At 42.4% G+C, this 24,969-nt stretch overlaps 1 protein-coding gene and 1 long non-coding RNA gene across 2 annotated transcripts in view; one reads left to right on the top strand and one right to left on the bottom strand.

Annotated features, from left to right (window-relative positions):
* The window catches only part of lrp1bb (low density lipoprotein receptor-related protein 1Bb), a 270,456-nt gene that overhangs the window by 106,327 nt on the left and 139,160 nt on the right, over positions 1–24,969 (top strand). The window contains exons 4-8 of the mRNA XM_039600082.1: positions 11,407–11,526; positions 12,086–12,214; positions 19,019–19,276; positions 20,279–20,441; positions 24,008–24,230. Coding sequence (XP_039456016.1) covers positions 11,407–11,526; positions 12,086–12,214; positions 19,019–19,276; positions 20,279–20,441; positions 24,008–24,230 — 893 coding nt within the window. The remainder of the gene's footprint in view (positions 1–11,406; positions 11,527–12,085; positions 12,215–19,018; positions 19,277–20,278; positions 20,442–24,007; positions 24,231–24,969) is intronic.
* LOC120433598 lies at positions 3,013–7,408 on the bottom strand. Its single transcript, XR_005608652.1, has 3 exons — positions 7,332–7,408; positions 3,341–3,385; positions 3,013–3,233 (listed from the first exon to the last, which is right to left on the bottom strand). It is a non-coding gene; the product is annotated as an uncharacterized LOC120433598 (long non-coding RNA).

The following is a 24,969-nucleotide window of genomic DNA, read 5'->3' as shown; positions in this document are numbered from 1 at the left end:
ACCAAACTCTTTTAGCTCACCTTCAGGAAACCTGCGCATTCTTAATCGTATGCTCACGGTTGTGCCGTGGGTCTCTGAAGTCTCTGCTGTTTGCACTGAGGAAGACAAATGTCAGACTTAAATAAACAGAATTCAACTTGTGGCTTCATATGTTGTCTTTAGGGCGGTCCCAGAAAGTGAACGCTCTCTTCTTTAAATGAATGTGGTGAAAAAGAAAAAAGGCTTAAAGCCGAAGTAAAGTTGTATCCGTTTATGCTTATATTAAATATTATTATTCAGAAATGTAATTATGCTTAATATCACAGTGATTATTTTGTCTTTGCCTGTGAGAGTTTTAAGCAGTTTCTAAACTCTTTGGTTGCTGCGTTTCATCTCTGACACAGGGACATTTGACACTTTATGGTGATGACACATTTACAGCAGCGTCATCAAAGATCACTGATAGACTGATGCCAGCTCAGTGCTGCCGCATGAATGTCGATGTCAGCGACTAAATAAAATACAGTTACGTAACCAAAAAGTAACACCCAGCGACATTTTCCTTACACTTTGTTTGCCATTCATCTCAACAGTTTGTTTACATTTTCAATTGAAATACTGAAATTGGTTTAAATTTTATTCGAAATGCCTGGTGTTTCGTCAGCATTAATGCCTTCCTTAGCTATTGTCTGAGTTCTGAGGGTGAGCTTTTTTTAATTTGGACGTTATCTCTAGTAGTTCATTGAGACAGTGCTGATCGATTGATCGATAGACTGAAACATGCTGAGAAATCAAAAGCTCTGCACTAATTATAAGTTAACAAAACTTTAATGTACATATTTTTCCATCAAGACAAAATCAGCTGAAGGTTTAATGATACAGATACAGGTGACCAAAAATAATCATAGCCTGTTTTCATGCCTGTATGAACCGATGCAGAGTTATGGGATGGATTTCAGTGTTTGCCCATCATGTGCCCTTGGCTGTACACATTGTGAGCATACAGTAAAATGGGATTTGCTTATACGTAAATTGTGGTGCAATACTCTCCAGTAAAATTAGATGCTAGGGTGAATTATTATTATTCCCTCCTTCATGCAAAAAGCAGCACAAAGCCTGAAGCAGTATTTTGTATATCGATTTAAAGTGGCAATGCATTTTACAGGTTAGCACTTTTACAGTAGGAGGTTTGTGGGTACGGGATTTGTGGTGGGCTGGAGCCCTGCTGTGTGCAGTGTTTATGCTCTCTGACAGTCCAAAGACATCTTATTCAGATTAATTGGGGACTCTAAAAGTGTGGTTGTCTTTCTCTCTGTGTTAGCCACATGATGGAGTGGCCACCTGCTCAGTGTACCTGGTATTTTGCCTTATGACAGCTGGGATAGGCTCCAGTTAAGCTAAACTTTTCTGATCTGATGTATATATCTATATATGTGACCCTGTGGACTCTGGTATGAACTTTCTCTTCATGCTGCATATGTACATTACCCTCCTCAGTACTCTGCACCACAGTTAGCATCATAGCAAGTGGATAGCTACAGTCTCAAGAAATTCTCTGGGGAAACTGGGAACAGTCAATAATAACAGACAATTATCTCCCTTTAGAAGCTGTTGCTACATGGCGAACATTAGCATTATAAGCTTTGATCTTCCCAGTCTAGACGAAATGTTCATCACAATACTCATTTAGTCCTTAAGTCTCCAGCTGTCTCCAGCAGTAGGAAGCTGCTGTGATGCATTCTTGTATAGTTCTGAATTTCATGGTTTCTTTCTGGGAGTTGATGCTGCGGATGACGGGCATCGCTTTCCAGGAGCTTCAGCCATTGTTTGCTGCTCAGCAGAACACCTGTTTTTCTACACCTGCCTTTAGCTTCCTCTTATGATGGAGTTAAGAGCTGCACTGACTCTAAACCATCCTGTGGTACAAATTAATATTAGACAACAGTTTGACCGTTAATTCACTTGTTATAACACAGTATATCTCCATTTGTCCAAAGCTGTACGGGTTCATTTACAATAAATGCTGTCAAATAATCTGAGCTGCTCTAAAAGAGACGTGCCTATAGGAGGACAGAGGTACCAGCGTCTTTTACTTCCACTGACATTTAGGCAACACATTAATAAGTACTTTGCTACATTTATCCCAGAGTTATCTCGACCCACACCATTACATTAATCATTAACAGCCTTATTTAGTAATAGCTCATCATTACTTGACATTTACAGCCGAATCGGTTCATTTGTTGACGACGAAGTGCGGCGCAGAAAAATAGTCACACGGAAAGCAGGTCAATTTAAATATCAAAAACAGCACACAATAGATATAATTCATGCTTTGTTGAGATCCCAGTCTCAGTGCAGCCCTGTGAAGCTAGCTCAGACAGCATAAGTCCCCCAATAACTTCATTCACACTGAATACACATGCAGTAGTCAGACCCCTGCTCTAATATAGCGTTCTGTTTAATCTGCCATGCATGTGCTGAATCTCTCATTGCCAGTGAAAGAGCTTCTTCAATCATTTCACCCACTGCTGGCACACAGTGCTGCTTCTCACTCTGCCATGTCATCCTTCTGTGGGCTCTGATTCTCAGCTTTGCCTCCACTAGGAAAGTTTGCCGGGTCTCAATTTCTCTCCTTTGTGCTAAGCTTATGTTCTCTTAGGGAAAGATCAGTGTTCTGTGTCATCTGTCTCATGTGTCATTCATAATGTGTAATGTGTAATACAGTATTTATATTGTGTAATTATCTCTATATGAATCTGCATTTGTTAAAATATGCAGATTTTAATCCCTGTGTTTCAGCGAGACTTATGTATAAACCAACTGCTGCATCAATCAAGACAACAGAATAACATTAAGCTTAATGCATTATTGTAACTTCTCTCTGGGAGCTCAGTCAGTGTTCATGAAAAATGAACCGGTTCCCGATGAGTAATACACTGGGTGTGTATCTTTAACGTCACATCTCTTGCACAGATAAGTCAGGAGTGTTCCAGAATCTTTTATTTTGAAAATTCTGAAGCTTCTCTATGCGTTTCCTGCATTTTTCTTCCTGCCCTCCTCGCCTGCTGTGTGGAAGGTGATGCAGGTTCCATAAAAGGAAGACTGGATGCTATTTTAACCATAGAGCTGCTCCTGCGAGGGTTCAGACGGCGCCTCTGGTCGAAGCTCACACATTGTCTTGAGTGGGCATGATCATATGTGGCGGTTGCCTCGGTGGTGAAAGGTGGGGTACAAGCTGGACAGGTTACAGTCTATCGAGAAACAAAATATTGTATTATTATCATGTTATTAATGTTTTCTGCATTAAAAACAAAATTATTATTGCGAGTTTTTAATCCTCTACCATCCTTAGATTCACCTTTTGTTTAATCTTCAGCATTTGTCAATAAACTTCTCAATAAAACTGCAACGAGAACAAGAGGTTATAAAAAAAAGTAAAAAATATTATTATTATAAAAACATTTATAAAAAAATATAACTAATATAAATATAAAAAATGTATTCAGATTGTCTGAATAATCTGATTGTCTGCCATGACCCCAAATGGCCTTGGTTAATGCCCCGCCCCTCCCTGAGCCTGGTGCTGTCGGAGGTTTCTTCCTGTTAAAAGGGAGTTTTTCCTCCCTACTGTCACCAGGTGCTTGCTCATAGGGGGTCATATGATTGTTGGGTTTTCTCTGTATTATTTGAAGGTTTTACCTTATAATATAAAGCACCTGTGGCGGCAGCTGTTATGATTTCGTGCTGTATAAATAAATCTTTATAGAACTGAATGACTGACAGCCTGCCTGTTACTGACAGAGTTTATTCTCAGACTTAATGTTTGACTGAGATCATCCAGAAACCCCAAAATACTGTCTTAAAAAAGCAGTAAAAACAACAATAAGCAATCTTTACAAAAGATTTATTAACAAACTCATAAAACATTGGAATGAATGCATGGGAGATATTTTTAAAACTGTAGTTCTGTAGTCTGTGGTAGGCTGAGGGTTAAGCTGGTGATTATTATTTCAAGCTGCTGTAGTGGCAACTGTACCAGCAAACAACCTCAGCTGGAGCTAATTATTGTTAATTTGTTGGAGAAACAACAAAAAGAACTTATTGGCTGTCATGTCTGGCTACTGTGCTCGGTGCATGCTGGGTCCTGTGCTATTTTTGCTCACCAAAGAACAACAAAAAAGCCACTCACTTGTGTCTGATGTTTGGCAAAGACAGATATGTGAATTGGGTTATGTGTGTTGTTAAATGAGCAACAGACTGATGAGTTTGATTTTTAGGAGGTTTCGGGAGGCAGTCGTGAGGTCCAGCAGCTCAAGAGATGTTGGGGATAAAAGATAACGGTGAAGTGATTTCTCTCAATTTCTTCCTGGAGTGCTCAACACACTGCAGCTCGAGAGGATCCAATCAAACGGAGAAAGCACGACCAAATACAGCTATAAGGGGCAAACACAGAAAACTCCAGCAAATACAGAAATGCTCTGCAAATACAGCAAACGCCATCCAATGTGATGCAGATGTGAAAAAACTTGAAATACAGAAACACAAGTCAAGCACAGAAACTAGTAAATTTGAAACATGCTGTAAATATAGAAACCACAGTCATATACAGAAAGGCTGTATATAACACAGATTACAATGTTTCCAAGGGCCAATTAAAAGTAATGGATACAGCTGACACCCACTGGTTCCCATGGTGAGTCATGAGGTTGCCAGGATGTACCATCCATTATTTGTGTCAGAAAATAGGGTCAATTAATATTTACTTTTGCAGTTTGCTTCGTTTAACTTTGTGTGCTGTGCTCTGCCATTTTACCCCTTTGCAAATGTGCATTTTGTGCATCATTTTCCAGCTTTAATAAAGGATTCAACTTTATTGTTATTACACATGTATAAATACAGGGTAACGAAATACAGTTTGCATCTCATCAGAAGTGCAATAGGAGCAGATTATATACAGATAAAGATAGTATAAAAGGTGGGAATAGTTATGTACAGATTAAGTATGCAGATGTTTATATTGCTATACAGACAGATATACAGATGAACTATGAACGAATATACAGATGTGCTACATATATGATTATATACTAGTTGGTTTGCATGAGGAAATAAGCTCATGCAGTTAATTAACAAACAGAATAAGATCCTTGGGTTTAAATGCCTGTGCAGGTGTCTCACCCTGTTACTCAGCAAAATAGATTTATATTACTATTTCCAGATAAGTGACACCTATAAATAAGACCTTTGAAATGTTAGAACCACAACTAACACTTTTATTATCCATGCTGAGAATATTTTTTATAGGTTTCAAATTATATTGGAATGGGATAAAAAATGAATACAGACTGAACCCGCTACGTCCTCACTGACTGCCAATTCTCTCATCCTTTGTTTAAATCAAACGTGGGCTCCTTTTTTCTTCGGTGTCAGGTGAAGTTTGTAGTCTGGGTGCAGCCTGACCCTGAAGTCATTCAGAGTTCAGGCCTTACATCCCTGCTTCTGTCTGAAAACGAGGCATGTGGCAGAGATATATGGGCTCTGGTCTGTGGAAAAAAATGACGTCAAATGATTTAAATTTGTAATAACTGATAAACATTGTTACAAATTGCTTTCAGTGGAGTGCAGATTTGATTGGACTCTCAGTGAACCTGTGCCAGTCTCACTCATGTCCGTCGGCAGGAATCATCCTCTGAACATTGCGGCGACGAGGTGCGCATGCCTCTCCCGGCGCTCTGCGCTGACAAGCTCTTTAATGTATTTGATCCCCAAATATATGGATCTATTTCCGCTACGTAAGGGTAATCTGGACTTTTATGCAGCGATGATTTCTGTGTCATAGCACAACTTGTCAAAGGCAATGTGTTTGCCCTCTGCGCACCGGTGTGAGTTATTGAGTTATAGTTGCTTTCAGACTTACACTGGCTGAAAGCAGAAGAAAGAAATGTTCGTCTCTCCTGTTTGTCTCTTTTCTCGAGCATTTCAAATCTGTTGCTGAGACCAGCATGCGTGGACTAATCCTGAAAATATTTGCATCCATTTTTTCCTATATTTTCTCGTGATAAAGCTTTTTTAAAGAATAAACAGTGTCAAACATGATCTCTCCTCCCACCCTCTGTTTCTGAACAACGTTCAATTATCTCACTTGATTAACTTTTCATTACAACAACCCAAACAAACAAACACTTTTCTCCAGGGTGAAGGAGTCTGTGATAAGCGATGCTCTTGTTCCAAAACGACTCGCCACGAATACGGCTCCATATTTTCAGCGTTTCTCAGTAGGTTGAAAATGTCCTGCCATCCAGCCTCGTAGACTGTAACATATTAGCATATTTATTACATTTTTGCCCCTCTAATGGATGGAACATTTGCAGTAAGTAGTCAAAGTGATCACTTTCCTCTCTGCTGTGCTGCGGCAGTCCTTTTCAGTGTGTTACCCTGCCACGCTGTACTCACTTTACCAGAAAATATGAGCTTGTAATTTTCTCTCCAAACATCTGCTAAAGATATGTGCATTTGATGATTTGGAGGCTTCAAGGAATTTCAAGTCCCGTGTCAGGTTTCTTTTTGGGGTTTTTTTGGTTACCAGCCACTGTCAGGCCCACGACACAAAATGTAAACAACTGCAGATATCTGCAATCAATATTTCATGCGTCTCACTTTGTTATTCTACAGCCTGGCGAGATATTGTCAGTCATATCATTACTCCCTCTAATACGAGGAAACAATCTGGTGTCATCAAATACTATTACAGCAGATAATCTTCCTCAGGAGTGTTTAGAATTAAAATTTCATTGTTTGCTAGAAGATTTTGACACCCACACCCGTGACGTTTCCTCCAATATTTAAGGGCATGTCAGAAGCCTGGCTGTGCACCAGTTCCCAAATCTCTCAGCAAATTGTGCTTTGAGGGATTAACGACGTTTACTGTCACATTTGAGCCGTAGTTTGAGATGCAGGATTACATTTGGATAAAAAACCAAGCAGCTACAGTGTAAGTGCATTTATCTCTCAATTTCTAGGGAAAATTCCACCTTCTGCACCACCCGGACAACTCTGCGTCACATCAAAGCTGACACACTTAAGCTTCCCAGATAACTTTCTAAAGACTTGTCAATAAATCGTGTCACTGCAGTCATGGCACATCTTGCACAAATGATATTTCCCCTGCACGCTTCTTGAATGTTTGAACCTAAGAGAATATATGACCCAATTTCACTGCTGTGGAATCAATCTTGTCACTCTTGCCACCTAGAGGATACCAACCACAGCGACAGAGACGGGTAACGGGTTAAGATCCTAATTTAAGCTTGGAAAATCACTAAAAGGTCCTGAGCCAACTACGGTTTTACCTTTTGCGTTAGACGTGTGTCTTCATTCGGTCCCTCAGTACATACAGGCCCTCACTGCAAAGACGTTTCGGGGAAAGGCCACAGCGATCCCTAAAGGGAGGCCGTAATTAGCCAGATGGGGCGTTCTGACTTTCAGCCTCGGGTAAGTCTTCTCGTGCCCGTGGTGAGACTTGTTGTCAGTATTGGCAAAGAAACAGTGCCACACTCACCATTCATACTCTGCCATCTGTGTGTTGGAGTGTGGAGGCTCTGAGAAACTTCTGCTGGGCTAGCGGAGCGGACTGAGGCATGCCTTTGTGTCTGATGAGCGGAGGTACACGTGGAATCAGCAGGTTTTCAATTAATTTAAAACAATTCATTTAAAACTGGACCGTGATTTGCTCATTTACGTGCTCGCGTTCCACCAAATATACCTCGGCATTGCAAATGAGGAAAAAGACAAAAAAATCCTGACTGAATCTGAGAGGATCATAACCGAACTAAACAGACTGAGCCTCCTCTGGGACACACACATCTCAAACAGTGTTTTTTAAGTGAAGATGTGAAAACAGATGGAATTAATTTTGTGCAATTGCTAGAATCATTGTGTTCATACATCTGATTACAGCAAATTAGACCAAGCTTGCTGTTGTGTTTCAGAATGATGACAGTTGACATGTTTTACGTTTATATATTTTAGTAATTATGAAACACTAATGTTTTTCCAAAGAGTTGAAACGAAGTGGACAAATGGCTTTTTTTGACTAACAAGTAGTTTTGCTCATAGGGTCAGGCTCATAATTTCTTTCAAGGTAAAGTCATAAGAAATTATTCATGCTTTGTTCATTTGAGGCCGCTCGTTCCTCGCTCGTGCGTCTTTGCCAGATGGCTGTAAGAGTGATGAGTAGTGTGTTTTACATTACGGTTAATGCCAATTTTTGTAAAGACGATACTTTGGAGAGCAGCACTGAGAGCAGGACAAAAGCAGCCTTTCTCACATATTTTACGCTCACGCTGCTTCTGCTTACAGCACAGTTGATGACCATCAAGGCTATTTACTATTTACTCATGTTCAGAGTTAGCAGCACATAGCTCTAGGTGTGTGAGAGGCAGCTGGGCTCAGAGGCAGATACACAATCCCCACAGCACTCTGTATCTGCCATGAGGGAAAGCTGATCATATGGTGTCTTTGAGACGATATAAGGATTAGCTTTGAATATCTTAAGTCTGCCGCGTACTCGTTTTGCGCACTGCTTTACAACAGGGAAGTGTGCTAGTTCCACACCGTGTGATGAATAATGCACAGGCTGCGTGGGGTCCACACAGTATTCAGCTTGAGTAAACTTTTGTTTTTCTTCCTTTCACACAAAATGAGATATATATTTGAATCTAAATAGAGCTTCAGTGGAATCAGTGAACTTGTTCATAGCTGTGCATACAGTACGTGATTATCAGAGTCATCCTAACAGGCGTCCAGTGATTTCACTGACATACAGTGTATTCAGAGTGAATGGCAGTCTGAAGTGGCCGTTGAAGCCATTCAAATGCTAATGGCTCAGTGAGATAGGAGCCAGTTACAGTGTATCTATCCAAGCAGGCACATTTTACCGGCCTGTGGCTTTTTCTATGATATTGTAATTCTGGTTATTTTCAACCTGTGCCTTTTGTATGGGCTGTTTTGATGTTTTATTGTGCAGCTTTACCTTTCTGTGTTTTGCCAGTGGTGTTGCTTTATATTTTATCCCTTCATGCCCAGCACGATTTACCTCTGTATAACCTCAAAACAGCCGAAACACAACAGGTCCTGTGAAATGATTCGACTACCTGAACTTTGAATGTAGCCTCTGATAAAACAATTTCATCACAAATGTACTTCTTTCCTGAGATAGCTTATCATTTATAAAATGTATCTGAATATTTTATTTATTTTTATTTTATTTCAAAGCTTGGTTTAAATGAAATCATTTGGTTATAGCCATAAAAGGACAGTTGATTGTTTTGCAAGATACATAAACTATTCTTAAATTAAAATACATCAGCTCTTCATCAATATTTTTTCCATAGGAGTGCTGGCTAAGGCAGCTTCGTATTAGACGGCACAGTCAGTGCACTGTAAACCTGTAAAATCCTGTAAACAGTTATTCCCTTTATGAATACAGTCGTTCCTTTTCCTGCAAACCCTCTCAGCCAGCTCAGTTCACATGTATAAAGACATCCTGCTAATGAAACCACAGCACCTTTATCATATAAGTGGTTGTTTCAGACCTGTTGGTCCTGTCAGGACCTCGATGGTGTTTTGGGCACAGTAATACTCGGCGTCATAGCCTTTCTCTATTTTGGTGGAATGGAAACTTCTGCAGCGCTTTGAGGGAGGACGAGGTTCAACAGTCCCAGACTGCACTGAGTGCTTCTGTGGCATTATGCTTTATTAAATGCATCCACGTGTTTACAGATCAAAAACAGTGAAATATTAATGTCTTTCATATTCCACAGCTTTGCTGCACTGCATCAGTTTTCAGCTTTCGTCCTTATCTGGAGTCGAGTACTTGGACTCATGGCTTTGTTTTATCGAGTGTCTGATTGCCACTCAGTGTGTATTGTGCTAAAACTTCACTTGGCAGTTTTGAATTAATGTGTTTGTGGTGCAGCAAAATGCTGCTTTACTGACTTTTGCACTCTTCTGGAGCAATCCAGTGTCGAGCACTGAAAATACGATTGATGTCAAACGCACGTCCTTTAAGCACGTAAAAGCAACATCGTACATTTGAGATGTTTTGTTTTTTTGGATTCATAATGCTGCTGTTTTTTTATCATCCCAGAAGTCTTTTACCACCATGAGCCTGGGAGGAGGTCCAAAGGTCACTGAGCATTTACCATTTTAATACTTCTGTATTTGCTCGCTCTAAAAATTGCCCCCAAATAAAAATGCAGTCATTTTAAATTCTGCTGCCTGTCAGTCAAACTCTTCTGAGGCTTTATGAAAAGCAAAGACAGAGAAAGCTCGACGCTGTGGGACCATTTCTGAGGACGTAATCCTGAGATTTTAATGTCAGTAAAATTATTCTGTGCACACCGAAGTCGAGTTTAACACCGTTGAAGATTTACAGTCTCAGCATTTACATGTGTTGAATATGTTACTGACAATATTAATGTCATATTCAAAGATCATCTGCTTGTTTTGGTGATATTTATCTCCACTCTTTGAAGTCAGCGTTGTGAATATTGGTCACTGAGCTAGTGAGAAAAAACAACTCCTGGTAACTCATCAAGATCTTAAAAATAACAAAATTACAACAAAAACCCCCCAAAGACCGTCATTTAGAACGTAATGATAACTCGAGCTCTGACTGTCATTCTGTTCCCACGATGTTATTGAACGTGAATACAACCTGTCATAAATGAATTGGTCTGCAGCCGCATTTCATAATGTCTTGAAATGGTTAGCACAGGAAAGCCCGAGCACAATCGATACAGTCCTTTATCTTTGGGGCTGTAAGTTGACATTAATTAATGTTCAGCAGTGACATATCAGTCTTTGCCCTATTAAAGCTTTGTTTCGAGGGTTATTCTTCCCACTGTGCCATTTATTCATTTTTATTCTGCTGAATGTTCATCACGCCATAATTAGCCATTTTTCTCCCATCCAAGGCATCATAACCCATCACAACATGCCAGCGTTGGCTTCCTGAGCACCGTTACCAGCCAGTTTGTCACTTGACGAGTTAACAATACAAAGTTTGGCAATATGTTTTGCTTTGTTTCATAAGTCTGATCATTTATATCAGACTTATGAAACATGCAGTTTAATGTTATTTAAATGCTGATAGCGAATGGGTTGGCAGTCTCCTCCGGCCCATGTTGTTTGACATTTAATAATCAACACAGTGACATTTCTTTCAGCTCGTTCCTTCCTGTAGAGATACCATAGCTAACATTTACATTGGAGCGTCTGTAATTTCTGTCATTTACATTCATTGAGTGAATGATCGAAGCAAACTTGTGATGGGCAGCTTGAATAATCAAAGAAGTAAGTTCCTATTCCACCTACCCATTTATAGCCTTTCTTCTCTGCTCCTTTCTTCCTTTTCCCCTGCAGAGCTGCTGTCAGCCTGCCACGAGCTCCGGTGCCGCTATGGCTGCGTCATGACTAGAAACGGCACCTTCTGTTTCTGCGCTGACGGCTTTGAGGTCGGGGAGGACGGGACGAGCTGCAGAGGTAGGATCCTGCACCGCTGGTGGGGGCCTCCTGCCATGGAACGCTTCCCCCTATACCTCCCTCCTCTCCGTACAAGTCTCTCCTTTTGCCCTCGGCCAGACTTCTTTCAGTTGAAGCAGGAGTTGCTGGCTATATGAGAACCATCTGCCTGCAGGCAGGACCTCGTGCACAGCACATCACAGCACAGACACATGGTTGCACATATATCCTTACACATGATACAAATTCTTCGCGCTTTTTTATGTTCTTCATGGTGTGTGGCACAGGACATGATTTTGCTACAGTTGCACTGAATTATTTGAATTCTGCACATAACTTGTGCGTAGAATTGCATAATTATGGAAGGTAAGGAAAAGTTTCACAAAGTGGGAGTGCTGCCTGAGTTTGATTCTGTCGGGGAAGGCATGAGAAAGCGCCGTTACAGCGCAGCGCATTGCTTATAAAAGTAATTATACCTGAGGTGCCAGAGTGAGGCCGCATTAAGTATACTTTATGTATTTGGGTCATGTTTGAGCACACCTAATTTGTTACAAATGACTCTCTTCCTGTTTTCCATAAGATCATGATGAATGTGCCATGTATGGAGCATGCAGCCAAACCTGCACCAACACCTACGGGTCATACAGATGCAGCTGCACAGAAGGGTACATCCTGCAGCCCAACAGGATATCGTGCAAAGCCAAACAAGGTGAGTGGCACACTTGCATCATAATTAGCACAGTGTACGCACTCTGTCTCGTTCAGGCGTGGAATCCCGGCTTATCGTCTCCTCGGTTTTCACAAGAACTGGTAGTGCAAGATTAATGGGACTGAGCGATGACCACATCCATCACCACACGGGGACGGCTGGATGTGGTCAACCCAGGATAATGATCAAATTAATGAGCATGAGATTTTAAGTGGGCGCAGTCTGGAGTATTTTGTGCAGAGACAATACCAAACATCACCCTGATTTATGTTAATGCCCGCTGCTGCTAACAAATCTGCCCCAGTGAGGAAAGCAGCCTACTTAGTGTAGAAATCAGACAAATAATGGAGTTATTGTGTTTCGATGAGTGCGGTGTGCAAATAGACCTGAGATTGTGTAGTTTACACGTCCGTGTCCTGCACTGAAGTAAAGTTTGTTTTTTAGGGTTGTTGCCACTTTGGCGCATATGGGTTGAAAATAGCTGGAGGCCCAACACGCCTTGTTGGGGAGAACGCCGCTGGTGTAGCTTTTAATCACGGTGACTGGTGTCCTACCAAGAATAAACTGAATATGATTACCCATAAACTTAACTGAACCCAATGCTCACATGCATTAATATTAATTTAGCAGAGAGTGATAGTGGTACAAGGATAACTATGGGGTTGCCATTAGTTGTAAAAGCTCATGAATATAAATTCCTGATCGAGCTCTCAGAGGCCAGGAGATGAGGGGCAGCAGGGTATGAAAAACATATTAATGCAGCGAGTGTAAGATTGAAGTTGGAACTCTGAAGCGCACATTTTTCTTTTTAGGGATTTAATCTCGGTTTAATCTCTGCTTTGACTCTGACTTCAGTGAGTTTTATTTTCTTCTAACATAAATGTGACAACACCCGTATGCTCTTCATTTCTACTTGATTACAAATGTTTTAAGTGCAAATGTGATGCTGAAAACATCTTTATATATGCAAAATACAATTATCAATACTTTCTGTAGAAGATATTTGAACCTATTAAAGACATTTAGTGCTCACGTGGCTGTGTAGAGCACCAGGTCAAAATAAAAAACAGAGTCAAATGTAACCCTGGTGTATGGGATATGTTTGGCTGTTTAACCTTAATGTTGTTTGAACATGAGCTGTGATTGGACATCGCGGTCTGTGTCAGGATCGGCTTTACCTGCCCAGATAAAACTCCTCATTATGACCACAGTTAAACAAAACGTTACAAACCACGGGGTGCCTAGTGTCACAGTACTGTGTGTGTTTTAGTTACATTCTCTGATTATTGTTATTCATGAGTTTTGGTTCTGCTTGTGTTACATTTTTAGTCCTAGGATTCTGGTTTCTGTTACTTTCCCTTTCTCGTTCCTCGTCTCGTCTCCTTGTTCCCTCCGTCTTCCCACTCAGTCGTGTCTCTGTGTCTGCGTCTTTGTGATTGTCTCGTGTTTCCTGTTTTACTTTGAAAGTCTGTGTCCTATGTCAGTCTATCTAGTTTTGCTTCCGCTTGTCCCATTATGTCTGATTAGTCCCAGCTGTGTTTCCCTCCTGTTTCCCATTCCCTCATTACTCCCTTGTATATTTAAGCCCTGTGTTTTCCTTCGCCCTTTGTTGTGTCGTACAGCTTCCATGTGCTGTGTGTTTCCTCCGTGGTCCTTGTCGTCCTTACAGCTAGTGTCTTTATTCTCAGCCTTAGTTTCTAGTTTTCTGCTTTTGGATTTTGTCTCTAGTATGTTTTTGCTACGGCGTAATAAAGCTGCCTTTTTGAGTTCATGCTTTGGTGTCTGTGAGTATTTGGGTCCTACATCCTGCCACACAGCGTAACCTGACACCTGGGGTCCATTCTTCTCACAGCTAGAGATTGACAAGGTACAACATAAATGCTACGGCAAGGAGGAGTCAGGACGCCAGGTCAGGGGGGAGATATCACCACCCCCACCCGAGATTGGGTACATAGCCCCAAGTGCGATAAGAGAAGGATCGTTGAGTGCCAGAGGAACTGACCTGAAGGATAGGATCATGGCCAAGCTTGAAACCTGGATCCCCCGTAGCCGGTTACCAAGATTACGTGAAGTACCCTCAGAAGGTCTGCTAGATGATGTTAATGCAGCACTACGGACGATACCTACAACCACGATTACCGACACTAACAAGCTGATCTACACTACGGCAGCAGTGATCAGCGAGATGCTTGGCTACAAGTTGAACAGCCACAAGGGGCAGTACCCTCCATGGAGAAGGAGGCTAGAGGGCAAGATCAAAGTAGCACGGAGGGAGGTTAGCCAACTAACGGAGTTGCAGAAAGGTGCAACAAAGAAGGTGCATAAGAAATACAGCAAGCTGTCCATACCTGAGGCCTTGGAAACTGCCAAGCAAAGACTCACAGCCTTGGCCACCCGCCTGAGGAGGTACACCAGAGAGAGAGAAGGCAGGAGAATAAACCAGCTGTTCTTCACAGAACCAGCAAAGGTGTACTCTCAGTGGCAAGGGAACAATAAGAGAACAGCACCACCAAGGCTGGAGACGGAGCAATACTGGAAGAGCATATGGGAGAAGGACGCAACCCATAACGGCAATGCTCAGTGGCTAGTGGATCTGAGGGCAGACCATAGCGACCTCCTGAACAGGGTCCAGTAACCATCACAGTGGCAGATATCCAAGAAAGGGTCTCCAGTATGAAGAGTTGGACAGCACCAGGGCCCGACATGGTTCACGCCTACTGGCTGAAGAAGCTGACTGCACTCCACGAGCGCCTGGCAGCACAAATGAACCAGCTGCTAGTTAACGAGAGACACCCGGAATGGCTAACCGACGGTCGGACGGTCCTGATCCCCAAGGACCCCAAGAAGGACCGGTCCCATCCAACTACCGACCAATAACCTGCCTCAGTACTACATGGAAGCTCCTGTCAGGCATCATATCGGCTAAGATGAACAGGCACATGGGTCAATACATGAGCGGGCACAGAAAGGGATTGGCAAGAATACCAGAGGCGCAAAACACCAGCTACTGGTAGACAGAACGGTCAGCCGAGACTGCAAGACCAGACTGACCAACCTGTGCACTGCCTGGATTGATTACAAGAAGGCCTATGACTCAATGCCCCACAGCTGGATACTGGAATGCCTAGACCTGTACAAGCTCAACAGGACCCTAAGAGCCTTGATCAGGAACTCAATGGGGATGTGGCGTACAACACTAGAGGCCAACCCAAGCCCATAGCACAAGTCACCATCAAGTGCGGGATCTACCAAGGAGATGCTCTGTCCCCACTGCTGTTCTGCATAGGCCTGAACCCCTCAGTGAGATCATTAACAAGACTGGCTACGGATACCGACTCACGAAACGGAGCGGTTGTCAGCCACCTCCTGTACATGGATGACATCAAGCTGTATGCCAAGAGTGAACGAGACATCGATTCACTGATCCACACTACCAGGCTATACAGCAATGACATCGGAATGTCGTTCGGACTGGAGAAGTGTAGTCGGATGGTAACAAAAAGAGGGAAGGTAGTCAGAACTGAGGGGATTGAACTACCAGAAGGCAACATTGCAGACATAGAGGACAGTTACAAGTACCTGGGGATCCCGCAAGCGAATGGGAACCATGAAGAGGCAGCTAGGAAAGCTGCAACCACCAAGTACCTGCAGAGGGTCAGGCAAGTCCTGAGGAGTCAGCTGAACGGTAAGAACAAGATCCGGGCCATCAACACCCACGCCCTGCCCGTGATCAGGTACCCTGCTGGGGTAATAGGCTGGCCAAAGGAGGAGATAGAAGCCACTGACATAAAGACAAGAAAGCTCCTTACCATGCATGGAGGGTTTCACCCCAAGTCCAGCACCCTGAGGCTGTGTACGCTAAGCGGAAGGAAGGGGGCGGGGACTGGTGAGTGTCAGCACCACAGTCCAGGATGAGACAAGAAACATCCACGAATACATCACGAAGACGGCCCCAACTGACAGCGTGCTCAGTGAATACCTCAGGCAGCAGAAACCCAAGAAAGAGGAGGAAGGCGAGGAACCATCATGGAAGGACAGGCCCTGCATGGTATGTACCACCGGCAGATAAAGGAGGTGGCTGATATCCAGAAATCCTACCAGTGGCTGGACAAAGCTGGACTGAAAGACAGCACAGAGGCACTAATCATGGCAGCACAAGAACAAGCTCTGAGTACAAGATCCATAGAGGCTGGGGTCTATCACACCAGGCAAGACCCCAGGTGCAGGCTGTGTAAAGATGCCCCAGAGACAATCCAGCACATAACAGCAGGGTGCAAGATGCTAGCAGGCAAGGCATACATGGAACGCCATAACCAAGTGGCCGGCATAGTGTACAGGAACATCTGTGCCGAGTATAACCTGGAAGTCCCGAGGTCAAAATGGGAGATGCCCCAAGGGTGATGGAGAATGACCGAGCTAAGATCCTGTGGGACTTCCAGATGCAGACGGACAAAATGGTGGTGGCTAACCAACCGGACATAGTGGTGGTAGACAAACAGAAGAAGACGGCCGTAGTGGTCAATGTAGCGGTTCGAATGACAGCAATATCAGGAAGAAGGAACACGAGAAGCTGGAGAAATACCAAGGGCTCAGAGAAGAGCTCGAGAGGATGTGGAGGGTGAAGGTAACGGTGGTCCCCGTGGTAATCGGAGCACTAGGTGCGGTGACTCCCAAGCTAGGCGAGTGGCTCCAGCAGATCCGGGAACAACATCGGAGATCTCTGTCCAGAAGAGCGCAGTCCTGGGAACAGCTAAGATACTGCAGGACCCTCAAGCTCCCAGGCCTCTGGTAGAGGACCCGAGCTTGAAGGATAAACCGCCCGTAGGGGCGCATGTGTGTTATATATGTATATATATATATATATATATATATATATATATATATATATATATATATATATATATATATATATATATATATATATATATATATATATATATATATATATATATATATATATATATCTCCCAACTTACTGTGCATGCTTCAGTCACCCTTGCATGGGAACAGGTAAAAGTGATGGAGTGTTATGTAAAACTACACACAAAAACCCACAATGTCAATAAATGTCACAGTACAAAAAGCCGGGTGTGACGAGGGGTGCAGGACCACCACCTGTCTTTATTTGCTCTGCCCTTTTCTTGGTTGCTGTTATAAACAAACAAACTGATTATTGCAGGGTCTCTTTTCAAGAGACTAAAAGCAATATAAGTGATAAATATTACCATTCTGTAGAATATTCTTATATTTCACTTTTACTTGTTCCCATGTTCTAGTGGGTCCTGTTGTGGCTCTAATGTGAAAGAGGATATGATGTAATATAATATAATGTGGTATAATATAATATCACATGATATAATGTAATATCATGGATCACTTATGAGTTTAATTTGTCAGCAACTTTCTGCCAGCCCTCTCTCCTTGCTTTTGCAGCCTTTGCAGTGTTCCCCTGCGTTTTCATTAAACTCTGAAACTCCTGATATCCCTCAATCAAGAGTTCTTGCTCTGCTGCCGTGAAATACTGAGCGCGCTCCTCCGACATCTTCGCCGACCAATCACAGGGTTGCGGATCAATGTTTCTACTATTGATGCATAGCCCCTTTTAAGCCACCCAGTGATCTCAGATTACTTCATCCAGCTATACTAATCGTCAACAACAGGTGTGTTCGGAGAACCGGATTAGCGAGCTCAAAGTTAGCGTGATGATTTGATCTTGGATGTAGTAAGCGAGGTACGAAGAACGGACCCCTGTTTATGTCAAAATGTAGTTTGTTGTTGTTGTTTTGGTTTATGAGCTTAAGTTGTTTTATGCGTGTGTTGTATATGAGTGCAGACTTGTATATAGTTAAACATGTATGGATTATATAATGTTGAATTTTGAATATTGATTTGTAAATAATGGAATTTGAAATTAGGGGGTAGGAACAGACAAAGTGTAAACTTCATCCTGCTGCTTTTCCAGCATAAACATTGTGCAGACATGGAGATATTCATGAAAACTTTTCTTTTCTCTTGTTGTTTCATGTTTGAAATAAAATGATTCTAATTCCTTATAATAACTTTGATATTTATCTTTTCCCATGATACATGTTTGTAGCCTCGTGTGGTCAAAATCCCATCTACCCCCCAGTGTGGGAGAAAAACGCTTGTCCCTGCGTCACGCACTAGCAGTTATTTGAGTGGACATTCTGATTTATTAGCTATATTAGGAGGGCAGCCCTTGACTTGAACTTGTGCTGAAGATTGGGATAAATAAGGGGCCTTTTCAGGGGGTGAGCCTGATGTCAGAGAATGTGCACGCTCAATTAAGCCCATAAAGAGGCTTATTTCAGTATCACCACCACAGATATCGTTCCACGAGTCCAGGCGGGAGTGTGGGCTGGGAAAACTCACATGTCATACCTGCATCAATGCCGATGCTTTTCTCTGTTATTTTAGCTTCAAGAAATCTGTTCTGAAAGTATTCCTAGCTGCACTGGTGTTTGTTTGTCCAGTGGGGGAATTAGAAATATTGTGCATGTTTTTCTTGGTTGGGTTAACACTTCATTCGCCACAGTTAGACAGTAAACTTTCCAATGGTCCTTCATCTCATAGATTTTGCATATCACACTGTTTTTAAGGTAAACTTTACTGAGCTAGCAGAATAGCTTTGCTGAGTCATCCCCACAATAAGATTTATGTATTTTATTTACCTTAAGGTAAGAGGGAGGGCCTAGTAAGGGATGACTAAGGGGGTGCCATGTATGGGATAACAATAATATTTCAGCATTTAATGATTTAAACATTGTAACCCTTCCACTTCAGATCCTGGCGACAGCCGGCCAGCGCTTCTCATCGGTGGCTCAGATCGCATCGTCGTCACCCATCTAAATGGAAGCGGCCTTCAGCCGCTCAGGTCCTTGAGGGTAAATGGAACGCTGGCTCTGGATTTCCAGCATAACCAGGAAAGTGTGTGTTGGGTGCTGTCCTCAGAGTCCTCTGGGCAGCTCCGCTGTGCTGTAACAAGAAGCCTGCGTGGATTCACACGAGAACAGGAAATACGAACTCAACAAAGTTTGCAGCGTATGTTTAGATCAGTTCATTCTTTCATTCTTTTGTTCATTTTTCTGATAAATAACCATCTAACCACACGAATAAAAGGTATTCCTGCCTGTGGTGAGCATGATCCGGGGCGCACGTGCACACACACACACACACACACACACACACACACACTCTCTGCTCTCTTCGTCTCTCTCTTACCTGCGAGCTCTCTCGCTCGGTCTCCTCATTATCACCGTGGCTTACGACAGGTTAGCCTCAGCAGTTTTGGAATTCATCTTTATCCTGCAATCGCCATTCAGGCCTGCGAGCTGCACTCACTGCACTGCTTCAGAAGTGCTACCTTTTTCTGCTCTAGTAAAGATTCTCATGAATTATAGCCCATTTCACAACAAATGTGCTCGACTTTCATTTGTTAAAGTCTCATAGAAACCTGCAAGCTAATCAGAATTATTAATGGCCATGGTATCATTTAAAAGGGCACTGGAACAACTGCACAAATAAAGATTTAGTTTATTCATCATGAGTAGCAGAGTTTGCCCTTGCCGTCAGGAAACTGTTCACAGTATCTTAACAACAACATTGTTGTCAGTTTGATCTCAGCTCGGACGTGGAGAAAACTACTTTAACACAAATACTGCAGGATTACTGCAGTAATATTTTTGCAGGTTCATTGGACATGAGTGGAAATTACAAGAGTGGGAGGGTGGCGACAGACCCTCTGCAAGGGAAAAGTCGTCGTCCTCTATCCTTGCAAACAAAGCTTCATGATTTCAGATGCTTTACAAACGTGCAAAGAAAGAAGTCGTGCTTCGAGTTTAAAAACATCACAACTCTCAGTAAAGCCCCATAAACCTCATCAGCTCAGATCTGTGACTAAAGACTAAAAGTCGAGATAACCAGGCCGCCCGCTGCTTCTGTTTCATCATTATTTTTGTCTCTTTGGTTGCCACGGAAACCTTATTTTATTTACATAGCAACTGTTTTACACGAGGATCTAACGTGTCTTCTTTCCCGCTGCAGATGTGGAGCAGATGGCGATTGACTGGCTGACAGGAAACTTTTATTTTGTTGACCGCGTCACTGACAAGATCTCTGTCTGTGACCGCGGCGGGGACACGTGTGTGACCGTCCTACAGCTGGACCTGCTCAATCCTAAAGGCATAGCTCTGGATCCTCTCATGGGGTGAGAGTATATCTTCTCAGAAAGCCACGCAAGTCTCATTTATCACCGTGTGTCATTTTGTAGAGGAAAAAAATATCAGAGAAAGGACAAAAATTACATTTCACTGCTGATAACAAGAGATTTATCAGGAGGAGTATAAGAGGGTTACAATAAAGGGATTAAAATGATTTCCTGTCCTTCAGCTCAGCCATTTTCTCTGTGTGTAATTTGGTGAATAACTGGTGATGCTACATATATCTTCTACTGTCTAGACATTCATTTGTATTCACTGATTTCGCTGCACATCCCACAGAAGAACATGCCCCAACAGGACTTTCATTACAGGATTTTTGTCTCTGAAGATCAACGAAAAAGCGCCGCACCAGTGGAAGAAAACATATTCCCACACTGCTCTCAGTGAAAACTGTAACATTTAGAGCGTGCGGCTGACAGTCTCAGTGATCACAATGTTGGAGAATGTATTATTTCTCGGGAGTTTCCTGTGTCACCGTGCAGAACAAACACACACTGCATGGCCCAGCTGTACCAGCCGGTGAACCAATTATCAGCAACTCTTTTTGCAACCCGGTCTCGCCAGGGAACAGCAAAGCTCCAGTATTTGTGACCAATCAAAGCTAATTTTTCGTTGTATACCCTTTCTCATTTCTTTCAGCTGTTTTTCACTGTTTGGCAGTAGAAACGATCGTCTGCGATCATGTTAAACTGTCACGACAGACCTCGTAAGGCCGAATGAACCTTCGACCTGAACGTGTAATTCATTCACTCTGTTGTCACGTTGGGGATTTCTGCTTTATAATCCACGCGTATCCAGCACCTGTTTACTACCATAAACCTCTGGGTCTAATCAAAATAATTAGCTTGTGGTTTTTTAAAGGCAGGGACAGTCGGCTGGCTGCAGCTCTTTGTTCTCATTTGTGTTACAGTGAATACACTGCACTCCCTGTGATGTAAGTCAGGCTGGCTTTTAAGTGGTTTTGCTGTAATCACACATGACTCGCATACACATGTGAACCTTATTCTGTAGATATAGATGGATAGTGGTCTCGAGTCTGCTGCCCCACAAGGGAGCTGGTTTTGCAGGCTGCTGGATAGATGGACTCTCGGAGACACAGAAGTATTCCGAGCCTTATTCCTGACTCTAATTGGTGAGAAATAGGTACAGCCTGAGAGAGGTCTGTCAGCCCAGAGCAATGGAGTGAAAACAAAAGAAATCAGGGAGGTGTTAGATAGCAGCACAGCGTGAGGAGCAGTGTTTATAGAATATGCCCTGGTTTGGCACGCTCTCCCTCTGCATCCTTGCCTCTCTTGCTATTGGATAAGCATTTTAACTTGATGGACAGCCTTTTCTTCTTCTCTCTAAAAAGCTTTTCTGAGAAGAGTTTGATGGATGGTATGGTTTGTTTATCAGCTAAAATTTTTATCAGCACTACAAAATTGAAGCGTCCTCTCCCATGAGTCCCATTTTAGTGTAGCGTGTATACCCGTGATGAAGAACCGCTGCTGGCAAGTTTCCTCCCGAGCTTTGATATTAAAAAATAGTTAAAATAATTAAAATTCTGTTATTGCATCACACCGTCAGCCCCGTCTATGGAAGTAAAGTCTACATGTATACATGCTAATAATTTGTTTGGAGGAGAACAAAATTGTCGCCTGGAATCTGATTACTGACATTTTTATATTTTTGGGAATGAGTTCAGTTTTGCAGGTGTCAAACTTGGAAGTAAAAAGATGCATTGATGGCACAAAAGATCACCAAGGTTATTATACTGATTTATCCTGTAAAATATTTATTATCCCTAAAGTCATGACTGGAACCCTGCTGATGGCGTTACAGGAAGTCAAAGGTCAACGGGATCAATTTCTGGGCACGACAAATGTTTGTGCGAAATTTGATGGCAACATTACAAAAACAATCTTAAAGCCTTTAAGCTGTTGCCAGAGTCAAATACTGAAAATTACTTTTTTTTGTTACTTTTCATATATATTTGTTTTTTACAGAATTATGTTCAGGAGGATTATTTTAAATTAAGCCTCCATGATTTTACACTCCTTCAAGTGCAAGAGGATCTGAAAGAAACCAGCCGTGACGCTGCTGTAATTTTGGCCAATACGCTGCTCATTGATTCTCCAGCTGTGAGGCTCCTGCCTTTATTCGCTGGCCCCCGTGCTTTTTACTTTTTCACAGGTGCTCATTTCCAGAATCCAACAAGGATCTTATCGTAGCTGCAGAATGCACAAATACAGCATCGGCTCCATCCTAATCCTAGAAAGCAGTCATTGATATGCCACGTGGAGGTGCACCTGTTTGGGGAGCTGGGTTCCTTGCTGATGCCGGCAGTTTTTCAGCACAGCTTGGTCGAGGGTTCAAAGGGCAGCCCGTCTCTCCTCTGGTTGGACTTGTGCAGATTAAGTCGGCTTCCCGTCGTTCTCTGGCTGGAGCTGGTTATCACTGGAAGCTGTTAGAGATCCATCCTCACAGAGTCCCAGTGAGGCAGCGGGGCAAGCCTTCCATATAAATTACCGAATGTGCATACCTGAGCAATTTTAAAAACTTTGAGAGATTCTTACTTTTGCTGAAGAGCATTGCAGTTATTTCTGGTGATGTAATTTAGTACCTGTAGTAAGAATCAAATTACACTGTGTATAACACCTGTTTTCCCGTAGTTACTCTGGCTCCCTGTGTCTTTTTAGATTGATTTTTCAGCTGGCTTCTCACTGCATCACACATTGTCATTTTGTGTCTACTCACATACCCTGAGGTCTGCTGCAGCATGCTTTCTAAATGTCGCCAAAATTACCCAAAGAGAAATGGAAAATGCTGCTTTTATTACATTTGCCTCCAGGTTATGGGCTTGTATCAGAGAAGCAGCCTAACAAGTCATTTTTACAAGGCCTTCAAAGGCAGCGCGATGCTGTTTTTTAAATCTTTTTTTCTTGTAATTAAAATTAATTCTTTGCTGATTTAATGCATTCGTGTATTTTAACCTATTTGTTACAATTTTTTCTGTATGTTTATTTGATCGTTTGAAGTTGTACTATTACGTGAAACTTGATTACATATTTGCATGGGTTGGTGAATGTATTAATTTTGTACTTTATGTCCTTCCACAACATCTCTGTTGGATTAAGATCAGAACTTTGACTTGGATCTTCCAAAAAGTCACATTTTATGCTTGAATATTGTTTGCTTGAATGGATTTTGTGTTTGGCTTTCCTGCAAAACCCCGTCTGACTGAGGGATTCAGTTATTGGATGAAATATGTTCATATTTCTGTTTCCAAACTCTTGTAGTTCACAACCTTTTTCATCAACAACTCTTGAGAAATCTTCAGAGCCCCTAATGTTGGCCAAGGACCTCAACTGGTTAGTTGCAATAGTAGTAACACTCAACAAGAGTGCACAAAACTGCTGACAACTGCTTGAATGAACATTCGATTAGACTAAGATTGTTGGCTGTAAGGAAAATAAATGCAACCAAACTACTGAAATGATGCACGGTGATATTGTCACTATGATATGATATGTATCCTTTACCTCGTTTAATGATTTAACCCCCCCCCCCGCAGAATGCTCTTCTTCACTGACTACGGGAACGTGGCCAAGGTCGAGCGCTGTAACATGGACGGCACCAACCGGACCCGGCTGGTCGATTATAAAATCGAGCAACCCACTGCTGTGGCGCTGGATGTGGTCAAGAAGCTGGTGTATTGGGCCGATGCCTACCTGGATTACATTGACGTGGTGGATTACCAGGGCAAGAACAGGCACACCATTATCCACGGGAGCCAAGTGAGTGCCACTTTGCACTGGTTTTTGCCTTCCACGGACCGCACGTTGTGGACTAACGTCAGGGTTTCTTATCAGGAGTGTCTCTTCTGAATTGGATACACTTACAGGGTGTTCTTTGGTTAATGCTGCGATTCAGGGCACTGTGCTTTATCACTGTAAGGCAGGTGGTGTATTCACTGCTTGTTGTTTTAATTCACTCTTCATTTCGGACAAAAAGGGCTTTTGTGTGGTGAATAAATGGTTTATTAAATTGAAGAAATTGAGTCACACGTGGGGCTGCCTTCCAAATGAGCGTATCGGTAGTCTCTCTCCTGCAGTACACTTTTGAGTCCTTTCATCACGAGTGATGATTATTCATTAAAAGGTCCTTTCAACCAACTTGGACTAGATACTCAGGCTTTATGAGGAAAGAAGAACATACACATCAAGCACCTTGTTCTGTATGCAGGTGTTCTTTGCATGATATTGCCTCATTCATTTGCTCGCGCCCTCATTAGACAGAGTATCTTCATGTCATTGCATTTGCATTACAAATGCGATGTTGCTGCTGTCTGTCTTTTCTGTAGCCCGTGTGTGGTCTTTAATGTCGTAGCCGCTTGCATCAGATGATTCCCCACAGTTTTGCTCGCTGCATTACAATTTTAATCTCTTTTAAAGCTCTTCATACTTGACAGTCAGGAGCTTCTAAACTTCCACAGAGTAAAATTTGTCATTCCAGAAAATATCATCTAAATATCCT

Source organism: Oreochromis aureus, linkage group 16 (assembly GCF_013358895.1).
Source record: "Oreochromis aureus strain Israel breed Guangdong linkage group 16, ZZ_aureus, whole genome shotgun sequence".
Taxonomy (NCBI): Eukaryota; Metazoa; Chordata; class Actinopteri; order Cichliformes; family Cichlidae; genus Oreochromis; species Oreochromis aureus.
The sequence above is the reverse complement of the archived record's forward strand: the minus strand, read 5'-3'. Positions and strand labels throughout refer to the sequence as shown.